We start from the raw sequence: 15,023 nt of genomic DNA, 5'->3' as shown, positions 1-15,023 counted from the left end.
GATTTAAAAATGAACATTTTAAAACATCAATATAAAGTACAATTCTTACCGAACTTAAACTCACACTTTTGCACAATAAAACGTTAGTTTTCTAATGGCTGGCTTCACATTGTTGGACTCTACCATTATTTACAAAGGGGAATTTGTGTGTTTCTCTTCATACATTTCTATATAAATCGCATCTTATGGTGTGCATCCAATTACTAATGTTCACATACGTGTAGAATAAAGTATTTAATCAATTTAATTATTTTTCATCAATTGCTTAGTGAAATTAAGGCAAATTATTATTTCAGTACACCCTATGATAAACATGATTTACACAGCAAACATGTGAGACATGTAACAAGAACCTTTACTGCTGAATGTCGTACAACGAAACCACTCCGTAATGTTATTTCGACTGTAACTTAACAAGGTTAGTGTATCGTTCTCCAGACTTTATCCTGCTTAATGTGGGAAATATAATGCTGTTCTTATTTAATAGCACATATACATATACATATACAATTGTTGCTACGTTTAAGATAGCTAGTATTGATAAAATGACCTTATAGCAAAAACTGATGTTATGAAATTGACTTATAAAATACTTATCTGTGTTATTTGAAATGCTTACTTTTAAGCCGCATTGAAACAAATATAGATTTAAAATATACATTAAATAATTTAAAACAGTGGTTTACCAAGTGGTTTTTTTTTACCAACAGTGTTTTTTTTTAATGGCTAATGGGTTAAAGGATTAGTTCACTTTAAAATTAAATTTTCCTGATAATTTACTCACCCCCATGTCATCCAAGATGTTCATGTCTTTCTTTCTTCAGTCGAAAAGAAATGAAGGTTTTTGATGAAAACATTCCAGGATTTTTTTCCATATAGTGAACTTTTATGGAGCCCAAATGGTTGAAGGTCAAAATTACAGTTTCAGTGCAGCTTCAAAGCATTCTACACGATACCAGACGAGAAATAAGTGTCTTATCTAGAGAAACAATCACTAATTTTCTAAAAAATATATAATTATATAAGTTTTAATAATAAATGCTCATCTTGAACTAGCTCTCTTCTTCTTCTCTATTTGAATTCCGGCAGTGTAGACACTGCTAAGTGTATTACTGCCCTCCACAGGTTAAAGTTTGAACTAATTGTTATATACTTGCTATAAACTTGCACTAGCATATTGTGTATGACAGTTTAGTTCAAACTTTGACCTGTGGAGGGCAGTAATACATTTAGCAGTGTCTACACTGCCGGAATTCAAATAGAGAAGAAGAAGAGAGCTAGTTCAAGATGAGCATTTATGGTTAAAACAAATCAAATTTTTATTGTTTTTTTAGAAAATGAGCGATGGTTTCTCTAGATAAGACCCTTATTTCTCGTCTGGGATCACTGTGAACTTTCAAAATCCTGGAATGATTTAATCAAAAACCTTAATTTCTTTTCGACTGAAGAAAGAAAGACATGAACATCTTGGATGACATGGGGGTGAGTAAATTATCAGGAAATTTTTATTTGAAAGTGAACTAATCCTTTAACATAACCCAAACATTGTTAGTGGAGCAATTATAACTTTTTTCTTTCTTTAGGTTTTAAAGTCTCTTAATTGGCAAAACATTTGTCAGCCAGCTGAGATTTAAGGATGCCAGCAGGTGTATCTTGGCCAAGATATCTAAGGATGTTTGCAGCCAGTGTGTTGTCAATGTTTGCTGGAGCACAGGTTGTGCATCAGTATTACCGTCCTGATTTAGTAAGTTTCCAGATCAGGTTTTGTGTGTTTTCATTTGTTTAGGTGTTTGTCTGTAAATATGAATTGCCATTTGCAACTCATTTTATTTCTGTAATTTGGGATTTTAAAGGAATAGTTCACCCAAAAAATGAAAATTATCCCATAATTTACTCACCCTCAAGCCATCCTAGGTGTATATGATTTTCTTCTTTCAGCAAACACAATCAGAGTAATATTAAAATGTTAGTCCACCCAAAAATAATGTCATTTATTACCCTCATGTCGTTCTACAGCTCTAAGACCTTCGTTCATCTTCGGAACACAAATTAAGATATTTTTGATGAAATCCGATGGATCAGTGAGGCCTGCATTGAGAACAAAGCCATTCAAACTCTCAAGGTCCATAAAGGTACTAAAAAGACAGTTATGTGAGTTTAGTGGTTTTATCATAGTATTATAAAGCGTCAAGAATACTTTTTGTGAGGCAAAAAAAAAAAAAAAAAAACGACTTTTCAACAATATATAGTGATGGGCCGATTTCAGAACACTGCTTCAGAGCTTTACGAATCGAATCGGTGATTCGGAGCGCCAAAGTCACGTGATTTCAGCAGTTTAGCCATTTGATAGGAGATCCGAGTCATGATTCAAAACAAAAGATTCATAAAGCTCAGAAGCTTCATGAAGCAGTGTTTTGAAATCGCCCATCACTAGATAGTTTTTTCTAGATTTTTTTTTTTTTGATGCACAAAACAGTATTCTTGTCACTTTATAATATTAAGACAGAACCACTGAACTCACATGAACTGTTTTAAATATGTTTTTAGTACCTTTATGGGCCTTGAGAGTTTCAATGGCTTTGCTCTCAATGGAGGCCTCACTGAGCCATCAGATTTCAACAACAATATTAACAGAACTTTATTAATATAACAGAATTTTCATTTTCGCATGAACTAACCCTTTAAATAATATCCTGGCTCTTGCCAGCTTTGTAGTGGCATTGAATAGTGCCTGAGATCATCCACCCATCATAAGAGTAATCCAATCTATTCAATTTTAACTTTATTTTAATTACATTCATCAATACATGTTATAAATAAGTCCAGGAATGTGTTTTATAAAAATAAGTTAGATAAATGATAATTTCATGTTGACTATAAACATTAAGTACGGCATAAACAATGTTTTTCTTTATTTATTTTATTCTTCTTAAATCATAGACCATTCCAGAGGTCCCACCAAAGCCTGGAGAACTGCGAACAGAACTTCTTGGCTTGAAAGAAAGACAGACAGACTCTGAGAAACAGTGACCCATTGATTTGTTTTTCATAGCTACTGTGTATAGAAACATCTTTTTTTTTTTCAAAGCTTGAGTAAAATGGTACAAAAGTTATTTTATTCTGTGAATAAAGTTATTTACATGTGTACTGTGTCTCCATTTTTCATATAAAAAAATTTGAACTTAACGCTCAACATTTTTTCTTTATCTGATTCTGTACAATTGTTTTTCCTATGGTTATAGCCTAATTCAGAGTTTCTCTAAGCATTTCAGGTCTTGGTGCTTTTATTTAGGAAAAATAGGAAATTAATTTCAGAAAATAAAACTATAGTGAAAATATGACTTTTCTCTCATTTTTATTTATTTTTTTACTGTTTTCGTCTGAACAATTTTTTTGGACTTTTATTCTGGAAAACAGCCTGTAGACGTGCAAACGGAAGTAAGCATGTGTATATTTGAGCATGTACAGCTGATCGCGCTTGTCTGTCATACTGTACTGAAGGCAGCTCTGGTGCGGTGGAAATATGCCGACCTTGTCCTTGCCACTTTCAAACCTTCTCAGAAATAAGGAGAGTTTTCAGAAACTGGTCACGCACTTTAAGTATCTGCACACTAGAAGCGGGACAGGTTCGGTCAACACCAGCACGCCATGGATAAGACGCTCCCGGGGAACGAAATATGGTCTCGTGTCCCGGAGGCAGGGTCCTCTGGGACAACTGACAGCAGGGAACATGTGCACCAGCTCCAGTGACGACAAGACCAGCTGGCTGTGGTCTGTTTACAATGAAACCAAACGACAAACTCAAGGTTAGTTTGTGCACATGTTATAGAAATGCGTTTACATGTTTCCTCTTAAGAACTGTCAGAGGACCAGAAGGATGTTTGGATGTTGTATATTAGCAATGCATAAATAAAATATTATTTTCTATTCTATCCTTGCATCATATTATGTTATATATTACTGTATTGGATTATATTACTTAGATTGTACGATTTTAGTTATTGAAGTGATTCTGTGTGACATGATTGAACCATGTTTATGTACTTGCAAACAACAATATGAGAATATATATATATATATATATGTGTGTGTGTGTATATTATATAATAGTATTTAATTTATTAATATTTAAAAGTAATTTTGTGTTTTAGTATTTCAACTTAAACTCATTTTATTTCAGTTAGTTGCCAAGGCAAATTTTTATTCAGGTGTTTTACGTTTAAATTTTTATTCTAATATTTACATTTTATTTTATTTCAGCTTTATTTCAATTGCAGGAAATTATTTGTAATAGTTTCAAGTCTTTTAGTTTAGTAACAATAACAACATTTGTCATTACATGGAAATCATCCATGCAAAGATTTTCTTTTCATAATGAATGTCTTACTACAGGTTAATCATTATTCATTTTAGTTCCTTTTGAATGTATTCTTTTTATTATAAGTTTAGCAAACATAATAAAACTCTGAACTTAAAGGGTCAATTATTTATTAACACACAAGTATGTTTTTTCCTCAGATTTAATTCCTGTGATATCAAACAACTTTGTCAACCCAGACACCATCTTTGCCAATAATCAGATGAGTCTGCAGGATGTTGAGATCTATGGCTTTGACTATGACTACACACTAGCTTTCTACTCCAGTCACCTTCACACACTCATATTCAACATCGCCCGAGACATCCTCATCGAAGAGCACAGGGTGACTGACCCAAGACTTCATATATATATATATATATATATATATATATATATATATATATATATATATATATTTGTTATTATTATGAAATCTGACAATATTTTCCATGTGGTGGTGATGCTGGTGGCATAGAAATTACAACCATAAAACCATGATATTTTTAAGAGTTTCACTAGTTTTAACAAATAAATGCCTTTGGAAACAATATATTGTCTTTTTCTGTCCACATAACAGTATCCAGAGGGATTGAGGGAATATGATTACATCCCTAATTTTGTGATTCGTGGTCTGCACTATGATGTCCAAAAGGTATGTGTTCAATCCCGATCTAGATTCTTCTTGAGTTTTCATATATTTTGCCTAACTTGTCAGTTTCATCCGTATTCTAGGCCTTACTGATGAAGATTGATGCATTTCATTATATCCAGCTGGGAACTGTGTACAGGTAGAGTGCACTATTTTTATACATTATTATTAGTCTCAAGATAGATTATCTCATTGTCATGTTAATGTTTCCATAGGGGTCTTAATCCTGTGCCAGAAAAGGAGGTCATTGCGATGTATGAGGGCTCCCACGTACCCCTCGAGATCATGAGTGACTTCTATGGCAAGGTCTGTATGCTTATTGTCTTTTGCTTGTTTGATTTCCTAAAGGTGCGGTCACATTAGCAAAATTTTGCAGGTAAAAACATCCATTTAAAATGGTCAGTAATGTAGCGAAGTATAAAGCGCGGCTCACGCAGAAGTCCGTTTCAAACCGAGCAGCTTTCTGTCGATCTATGTGGCGAAGTTGTGACCAACTTGAATCCACTGCAAAATCTACATGGGCAAATCTTTCACCCTCACGCAAAACTCCTGTCCTGTATTGTTGCTGTTTGAGCATGAAAAAGGTCTGCAAAGTTAGAAGTCACTCCAAAATTCTCTATATCCGTACGCACTGTTTCCGAACTCCCTGAAATGCTTTGGTTGTAGTCTTGAGTTTTCCTCCGGAAATGTACTCGTCACAATATTCCCAAGGCATACACAAAAAAGGAGGCGGGGCCTGGTTGAGTTGTGTTTGTAGTGGGGTAAATCCCGGAACACACCAACCCAACGCCAACGAACTAGTGGCGACAAAGGCAAACTGCGGGGTTGATTCATGTCGGCAGCGTCTGGGTCCAGAGTTATCAAACCGACGCGCGACACTCTGCGACCAAGTAGCATGTCCGTTCTGCGCCTGCCTAAGATGAAATGCCTTTTCGTACCAGCAGGTGGCAGTAGCTGAACAGCCAATCAGAATGATCAGATGGCCCCGTCTGACCGACGAGCTCCGACGCCGATCCAACATGTCGAATCGGGTGAAAAAAAGCAGACGAGGACCAACTTCAGCCGATGGTGCGGAACACACTGAGAAAACTTATTGTATACGAACAAAAACTGCCCGACGGCCGACCGTTGGCTTGGTGTGTTCCGGGCTTTATAAGAGGCTTGACATTTCCAAAACAAGCTCAATGCGGTTGACCAATCACAACACATTGCACTTTTCTGAAGGAGTGGCTTCACTAGCTATGTTTCCATCCAAAGTTGCGAATTTAACTTGTGCGCAGATTTGGAGTATCGCATAAAAGATTTGTGAATTAATCACTGTTTCCATCCAGTTAGTCGAAGAGAACAAAATCGTCACACTGCCGTTAACAGATTAGTCCACTTTGAAATAAAATTTTCCTGATAATTTACTCACCCCCATGTCATCCAAGATGTTCATGTCTTTCTGTCTTCAGTTGTAAAGAAATGAAGGTTTTTGATGAAAACATTCCAGGATTTTTCTCCTTATAGTGGACTTCAGTGGAGCCCAAATGGTTGAAGGTCAAAATTACAGTTTCAGTGCAGCTACAAAGGGCTTTAAATGATACCAGACGAGGAATAAGGGTCTTATCTAGCGAAACGATCAGTCATTTTCTAAGAAATATGTAAATGTATATGCTTTATATAAACAAAACTGCACTTTCGTATTCCTACGCCTTCCCTATTCTACTTACGGAACGAACGCTGTGCCAATTTTTTCCCGTAAGTTGAATAGGGAAGGCGTAGGACATACAGCGTAAGCTTTTTGAAGAATACGGGAAGCGGAAGCACATGCAATGCGACCATTTGTGTTTATAAAGCATATACAGTTGTATTTTTTTTTTCTTTTTAAAAATGACCGATTTTTCCGCTAGATAAGACCCTTATTCCTTGTCTGGTATCGTTTAAAGCCCTTTGAAGCTGCACTGAAACTGTAATTTTGACCTTCAACCGTTTGGAGGCCATTGAAGTCCACTATAAGGAGAAAAATCCTGGAATGTTTTCATCAAAAACCTTCATTTCTTTTTGACTGAAGAAAGAAGGACATGGACATCTTGGATGACATTGGGGTGAGTAAATGATCAGGAAAAATTTTTATTTGAAAGTGAACTAATCCTTTAAATATCACTAAGAAAAATGGAAGTTGCTGCAGTAAAAGCCACTGTATATAATAATAATCAAATATAATAACTTTCTTTCCCGCCTCAGAGCGTGCAGATGAAACACAATAAACGCTGTCCTGTTATCTTGCTTTCAGATGCCTGGTGTTTGTGAACACAGTAGTATGAGATACTTATGGGAGGGAATTATACTTAAACATTTGAACGACAGTCTTTGCTCAGGCATTACAGAATAACCAAAACAGCATTTCAGAGATCGGTCCGTTGGTTAGTCCAAAAAAGTCAAGGAATTTATTCACTAAAAGTGTTTCCATCATAGTTTATGCGTATGTTTTCATATTACTAATTTGAGCACATAAGTTTTTTAATGTGCATTTTTAGAATTTATGCGCATCTTGGCATTTCCATCCAGCTTTTTTCATCCATGCGATATCCCAAAATGCACATAAAAATAGGTGGATGGAAATATAGCTATAGACACCAGAACTAAACAGCATTACTGACAGACTGGGAAGAGAGGTGCTGCAACAATGTACAATTTGTAAAAAATAATGTGTTTTTTGAACATTCAAGCATGAAAACCTATTCTAGTAGACCCCAAAAACAAAATCAAGACTTTGAAAAAGGGCATAACAGGTCTTCTGGTCTCCCATACAGAGCTCTCACGGTCACACCATGAAGCAGTTCATGGACATCTTCTCCCTGCCAGAAATGACACTGCTGTCATGTGTTAATGACTACTTCATGAAGCACAACATCGACTACGAGCCGGTTCATCTTTATAAAGACGTCAAGGTATAGTTGTTCCTTACAATTAAAAAATTAAGATTTCCTTCCCCAATATTGGTTTCTAAGGAGATGGAAGTGCTGGCATATTTAGGCTACCGCAGATGTCAGAACGCCCAGAATCTTCTGACCACATTTTTTGGATAAATACGGCTCCTGAAAGAGCTATTTAAGTTTGTAGGGAGCAGCATGAACAGGAACAGTCTAATTTTAGAGGCACCGTTTGGAAGCACCATCTGTGCCACGTGCCTGGAGAAGAGTAGTGTTACAGATGGACGGAAGTCTTTTAGTGGGTCTACAGATCAATTTAATCAATAAAAGATGCACATCATTGCTCTTATGTTCAGTCCTCCCTATCATTATCATATGAATTAACAAGTCTCAGAGGATCTATGACTGTCCCCAGATGAAATGAGCGAGAGCTTTCACAGGAGGTGTCTGGTAGTGCGTCAGGGCTTTGTGTGTTGTTTTTAACTGCAGAACATTGATGTTACGTCGTCTTTGATATTTTGCATCTGGTGTGTTTCTCCGTTCCCAGGAGGCCATTGGAGATGTCCATGTCAGAGGGATTATGTATCGCGCGGTAGAGGCTGATATCGGTACATTTTTATTTTGACCTGGATATGTGTATTGTATCAGTGCAAATTATACAATTTAGATGTTCTTGTCATGCCTTGATTTTTCTTTTCTGCAGAAAAGTACATCTGTTACGCTGAACAGACACATGCTGTTTTGCAGAAGCTGTCTAAGAACGGGAAGAAGATGTTTTTGATCACCAACAGCCCGCTTGATTTTGTGTGAGTGCGACCAAGCTACTAAATTTAAATCAAAATACACATCAATAAATAGTTATCACATGAGAAAAGAAAGCCATTGTGACTAAGTGCTTGTAACAAAATGCCCTTTTCAAATAAAATGTCTTTTAATTTTCTTATTGTAGAGATCGAGGCATGAACTATATAGTTGGGAAGGACTGGCAGGACCTGTTTGATGTTGTCATAGTGCAGGCCGACAAGCCAGGCTTTTTCAACGACAGGAGGAAGTAAGTTCCGAAAACCCTGTGAAATCTCAAGTCTGGCAGTGTTGAATCGCTTCTAAATTAAAGTCATTCGGACATTATTACAACCTCCCTCACAGATTCCTTTGGTTAAATCATGACCTTTGAGAAGGTATTTAGGAATGTCAACTTTTCTTGGATCCAAAAAGTGTGTATACATGTGTTTTTTTTCTGGTTTCCGAAGACCATTCAGACGAGTTACTGATAAAGGCGTGTTGTTATGGGACAGAATTCATCGCCTTGAGAAAGGGCAGATCTATAAACAGGTAATCCTTCATGCCCTAGTTTTCAGCTCCCAGCTGTTTCTATCCAATGAAGATGGTGGAATCTAATCTGTTCACTTTGTCTTTTGCCAGGGAAACCTGTATGAGTTTTTGAGGCTTACAGGATGGAGGGGCTCAAAGGTTTTGTACTTTGGAGATCACATTTACAGCGACCTTGCTGTAAGGATCAGATTCTGTCCTTTTCTACATATACACAAACATATTATTGTGTTTTGAGTTAATAATAAGCATAAAAAACATGGCATACATTTTTTTCACTTAGCTCATCACATTTCATTCAGAGGATTGGCTGTAGTTCTGTCTTATTATTATCATTTGCAAGTTAGAATGCAAACATGTCTCGGCATGCCCTGTACAGATATCGCAGACAATGATTTGGCCTTCTGAAAGCATTGTTTTGAGGGGTGGATTTTGTAATGAAAAGGATGTCATGATGTGTGTAGGACCTGACCCTGAAACACGGTTGGAGAACAGGAGCTATCATTCCTGAGCTGCGTAAGGAGATCAAAATCATGAATACTGAGGAATACGTCCACACCATGACCTGGCTGCAGGCCCTGACTGGGCTGCTGGAACAAATGCAGGTCAGACCACCAGGGGGCGCGCTAAAGCAAAAAGGGGGGGACACTCTAGAACAGTCACAACCTATTTTACTTCGTAAACTGATGCGTTTCAGAGTGAAGCTTTAATCAAAAAATGGCCAATATTAAAATTAACTACCATTTCGAGTATATGTATTAAAAAATGGTTAACAATCGCTTTAAAGGGGTCATGACATGGATTTTTTTATTATTATTTTAATTTTCCTTGAGGTTCACTTATAATGTTACTAACATTTTTTGCAAAAATAAAAACAATAATTGAAATGATCCGTTTTTAAAAGAGTCATGAATTGAGAAATCAAATTTTCCTTGATCGTTTGACATGTGAGAGGTCATTGTACTATGCAAAAATGATATAAAATTCAAAACTCAAAAATTTCTTGTTAATCCAGAAGCTTTTATTGAAACCAAGCTCCGAAGATGACTCCTTTCGGATTTTGTCACATTATGACGTAATAGAGCGTTAAATATCTTTGGCCCCTGGCCACTGGCGTGTTACTGAGATGAGAAAGAGAGAAGAGAGATACAGGATCACTGGACTAGGGCTGTCAAATGATTAATCGCCATTGGATGTATTACATTTGATTCTGAATGAGTTTGAGGATGTGCTTCGTGGCTAAAGCTAACATTACACGCTTTTGGAGAGATTTATAAAGAATGAAGTTGTGTTTATGCATTATACAGACTGCAAGTGTTTAAAAATGAAAATAACGACGGCTCTCTCGTCTCCATGAATACAGTAAGAAACGATGGTAATGTTAACCACATTTAACAGTACATTAGCAACATGCTAACGAAACATTTAGAAAGACAGTTTACAAATATCACTAAAAATATCATGATATCATGGATCATGTCAGCTATTATTGCTCCATCTGCCATTTTTCGCTGTTGTTCTTGCTTGCTTACCTAGTCTGATGATTCAGCTGTGCACATCCAGACGTTCTGCCCTTGTCTAATGCTTGAACATGGGCTGGCATATGCAAATATTGGGGGCGTACATATTAACACCGACTGTTACGTAACAGTCGGTGTTATGTTGAGATTCGCCTGTTCTTCTGAGGTCTTTTAAACAAATGAGATTTATATAAGAAGGAGGAAACAATGGAGTTTGAGACTGTATGTCATTTCCATGTACTGAACTCTTGTTATTTAACTATGCCAAGATAAATTCAGTTTTTGATTCTAGGGCACCTTTAAGATTTTTTGTATCGTCTCATCATCTCTCTTTCTGCAGTCTTTCTTCAAATCTCCCTCTTCCTTGTTCTGTCTCCTCGACCGTCATATGCCCCCTAATGCTGACTGGTTACATGTTTGTTGTTGGTGTCGGCCCGACTAACTTCCAAACAGCGTTTTTGAAATATGATTTAACCCACCTTTAATCTCGACAGCTGTAATAGTAAAGTCATTGTCAAAGTTCAAATAAGAGAGCTAAAAGCAAGGTAGAAAATGGCCTTTTATTTCTAAATTATGACAAGTTTGATGTAAAAAATCATACTAACATTATAAGTGCACCTCAGGAAACATAATAATTTAAAAAAATGCAGTACATGACCCCTTTAAGGAGCGGCTCCTTTAAGGCTAATCAGTAAACAGTGTTTTTAAAAATTAACTTTAGATGATGCAAAGGTAAATAAGCATGCAATCTAATATTGACCAAGTTAAAATAATTCTCTACACTCAATGAAGTGCATCATATGTCATTTCCACTGAGCAAGCTGTGTTTTGTCTTGATGTGGCAGGTGCACCGGGACCCTGCGTCACAAATGGTGATTCAGCAGTGGATCAATGAAAGGGAGGAAATGAGGTAACTAATCTCAAATTAATCTTTATATATTTTTTTTTCTACACATAGACCAGTGTTATTTTAGTATTATTAAGATACTATTATAGTTTTTATTAATATATAAAATTAGTTTTTATTTTTATATTATCTGTTTTAATTTGACTTTTAATAGTTTTGTTGTGTTTTCGTTATTTTTATTAGTTTTAAAAAAAAATGTTATATCATTTTTTAAATGATTTTTATTTCTGTTTTAGTTATTTTAATACAGTTAAATGAAAATGAAAAATGCAAGTTGCATTGGCAACTAGCTCATATAAAATCTGTTTTTTAAATCATGTTTTATATTAATAATTATTATTAATACTATATATGTTATAATAATTATTATTAATATTAATTATTATCATGTATTACTACAATTAATAATAATAATAATACAAAACCAACAAATTATTATAGTTATTATAGTTAACTAAATCCAAAACCATAAAAACATTTTATTTTCTCTATGCGATTAATTCTGTTATTTTATAATTATAATAATTATTAATATTATACATTAATAATAATAATAATAATAATAATAATTAATGTATAATATTAATAATTATTATTATAAATGTATAATATTAATATTATACATTAATTATTCTTATCATTAATAATAATAATAATAATTATTATTATTAATGTATAATATGAATAATATATTATTATTAATATTATACATTAATTATTCTTATCATTAATAATAATAATAATTATTATTAATAATAATGTATGATATAAATACATTATTAATAATAATAATTATTATTAATGTATAATTTTAATATTATATTATTATTAATGTATAATATATTGTTATTATTATTATTATTAATGTATAATAATAATATTATACTATTATTAATATTATACATTGATTATTATCATGCATAATATTAATATTATATTATATTATTATTATCATTATTAATATTATACATTAATTATTATCATTAACAATGATAATTATTATTATTAATTTATAATATTAATAATATTATATTATTAATAGTATACATTAATTATTATTATCATTAATAATAATAATAATAATAATGTATGATATTAATAATAATTATTATTATTATAATTATAAAATAACAGTATTAATGGCATAGAGAAAATGAAATGTTTTTATGGTTTTGGATTTAGTTAACTATAATAACTAATAATAATTTTTTAACAATGTATAGAATATATTGATGGCATCGAGAAAATTATAGATGTAGATGAACTTAGTTTCTTCAGGCATTATGACTTTTTTTTCAATCATTTTATTTTTTCAATTTGAGCTTAAAATTACCAAAAAGTATCACTTTTTTTTGTAACCAATTCTTCAAAAATAATTTGTTCTTAACAGGTTACGGACCAAAGACATCTTCAACGCGCAGTTCGGGAGTCTTTTCCGCACGTACCACAACCCCACCTACTTCTCGCGCCGTCTTTCCCGCTTTGCCGACATCTACATGGCATCCCTCAGCTGTCTGCTGAACTACGACCTCCAGCACACCTTTTACCCCAGACGCACACCCCTGCAGCACGAGTCTCCTATCTGGCCCGAGCAGACCAGCACCGGAGCCATGAGCATCCCCTTCCAGAGCCACAGGACAACAACCGGATCCGAATAGAGAGACTAAATGACAGAGGCTTTAAAATGTACGTACCACAGAACAACTGCTGTTATGTTACATCACTTCGATCAGATTCAGCTTTGAAAAATGTGAGTGAATCACTTCAAATAATATAATTCTAGTGTAGATCTGTGCTGTGGTACATGCAGTCTATCCATATCTTAATTTAATATGTAACCTTCGCTGTAAGATATCATGTAAATTGATGAGAAATGAGTTTACATGGATAAGAGAGAACTTGTGCTTTTTTTAATGTGCCTCATAGTGTAGGAGAGATTTTATTTTTAAATTTTTATTTTTTTCCTTTCATCGTGGGCCTTCATAAATCCATCTCCCTGAAGCTTATTGAAAGACTAAGGGAGTGGATACTTGACAAACACGTTTTTTTCAAAGTGAATGTACATATTGAAGGGTTAAGAGTCATTTTTGAGCTGAACCTGGTTTCAGATAGCTGATGAAGAACAAAAGAGAAACTCTCAGGAAGACAGACAGATACTATATTCATCTTGAAATGAACATAAAAATATTTTCAGTGTTTTAATGTTTTAAAAGCCTTACATGGTGTTTTTTTAGCAATGTATGATAATAATATACAGTGAGCTTCAAAAATGTGAGACTACTAGTGAAAAAATGCACACTACCATTCAAAACTTTGGGGTCAGTCCATTTTTTTGATGGAAATTAATATATTTATTCAGATCAAAACAGTGACGGTAATGACATTTATGATGTTATAACATTCTATTTCAAATAAATGAATACATTTTATTAATCTATAATGACTGCTGAAAATTCAGCTTTGAATAAATTAATATATTAAGATAAAAACTATTATTTTAATATTTATTTTCCTTTTTTTTAATCAAATAAATGCATTGATCTTGCCAACTTCAATCTTTTGAATGTATATTTTATTTTATTAAAGTATAACAATTTTTATTATTATTTTATTATAAATTTTCCTAAATCCTAAAACTTTCCAGTTGTAAATTAGATCTCAAATTTTCAATGTGGTTTCATATTTTTGCTGCCTCCTGTATGTTTTTGTCGAATGTTGATATTGTGTAACTGTTTAGAAATCAACATTTATAGCAAAAATCTAGTTGCTGTACACTGAGAGTTGATGTGACTCTTACAGTCAGTGAAGGAGCGTATTGTACTACTTTATTTCGCGCGATCGCTTGCAGGGCATTTTTGCTGACATGGTAAATATATATTTTTGTCTTTTTAAAATATTTCAGTATACTGAACTTGGCATTGAATGTTTGCTAGGTGTTTTGAAGATGCCAGTATTGGACAGACTTTTGCTCAAATTGAGAACGCACACTAGTTTTTTTTGTTTTTTTTTGTCTGCTTATCTTTTTTTTTTTGATACTGAAGGAAGGACTTTTGTGACACTTTTTTGCCTTTGTCATTTATTTGACATTGTTCAAATGTGTTCATATTATTTGAAGTGTATTTTATTTGGGATATTTATTACAAGTGTAATCAAATTAATCATTGTTTTGTGTGTTTTTTAAAATGTATTATTGCTTAATGCTATTGGTATTTAAAGGCAAAGTATAATGTCTATATATAATTATCTTAAAACAGTCATCTCCAATTTTCTTTTTCTAAGGCTGCTTTTATTAATTAGCCAGCAATGAGTAATTTGACAAATTGCCTTTAGCAATTGGATACGG

The 15,023-nt window shown here is 33.8% G+C and overlaps 2 protein-coding genes across 2 annotated transcripts; both read left to right on the top strand.

Moving 5' to 3' along the window:
- The first annotated feature begins 317 nt into the window (after positions 1-317).
- Positions 318-3,280, top strand: uqcc6 (ubiquinol-cytochrome c reductase complex assembly factor 6). Its single transcript, XM_067379067.1, has 3 exons — positions 318-418; positions 1,584-1,744; positions 2,941-3,280. Exons 2-3 carry the CDS (start codon positions 1,637-1,639, stop codon positions 3,028-3,030), a joined length of 198 nt encoding a protein of 65 aa, XP_067235168.1. The 5' UTR covers positions 318-418; positions 1,584-1,636; the 3' UTR covers positions 3,031-3,280.
- Positions 3,281-3,425: 145 nt separating this feature from the next.
- On the top strand, positions 3,426-14,813 carry nt5dc3 (5'-nucleotidase domain containing 3). The gene is made up of 14 exons (XM_067379066.1): positions 3,426-3,806; positions 4,519-4,703; positions 4,938-5,012; positions 5,093-5,148; positions 5,225-5,315; positions 7,805-7,942; positions 8,472-8,532; positions 8,628-8,730; positions 8,874-8,975; positions 9,175-9,256; positions 9,347-9,433; positions 9,718-9,858; positions 11,619-11,683; positions 13,071-14,813. Exons 1-14 carry the CDS (start codon positions 3,524-3,526, stop codon positions 13,336-13,338), a joined length of 1,737 nt encoding a protein of 578 aa, XP_067235167.1. The 5' UTR covers positions 3,426-3,523; the 3' UTR covers positions 13,339-14,813.
- The last annotated feature ends 210 nt before the right edge of the window (positions 14,814-15,023 follow it).

This window comes from Chanodichthys erythropterus, chromosome 24 (assembly GCF_024489055.1).
Source record: "Chanodichthys erythropterus isolate Z2021 chromosome 24, ASM2448905v1, whole genome shotgun sequence".
Taxonomy (NCBI): Eukaryota; Metazoa; Chordata; class Actinopteri; order Cypriniformes; family Xenocyprididae; genus Chanodichthys; species Chanodichthys erythropterus.
Note: the sequence above shows the minus strand (reverse complement) of the source record. Positions and strands in the feature narration are given on the sequence as shown.

Bases quoted from the DNA above. Each gene is read 5' to 3' on its own strand.
- uqcc6 (XM_067379067.1), top strand. From the start codon at position 1,637: ATGCCAGCAGGTGTATCTTGGCCAAGATATCTAAGGATGTTTGCAGCC. The intron at 1,745-2,940 runs GTAAGTTTCCAG...CTTAAATCATAG, and splicing joins AGTATTACCGTCCTGATTTA to ACCATTCCAGAGGTCCCACC.
- nt5dc3 (XM_067379066.1), top strand. From the start codon at position 3,524: ATGCCGACCTTGTCCTTGCCACTTTCAAACCTTCTCAGAAATAAGGAG. The intron at 8,731-8,873 runs GTGAGTGCGACC...TTCTTATTGTAG, and splicing joins AACAGCCCGCTTGATTTTGT to AGATCGAGGCATGAACTATA. The intron at 9,434-9,717 runs GTAAGGATCAGA...TGATGTGTGTAG, and splicing joins ACATTTACAGCGACCTTGCT to GACCTGACCCTGAAACACGG.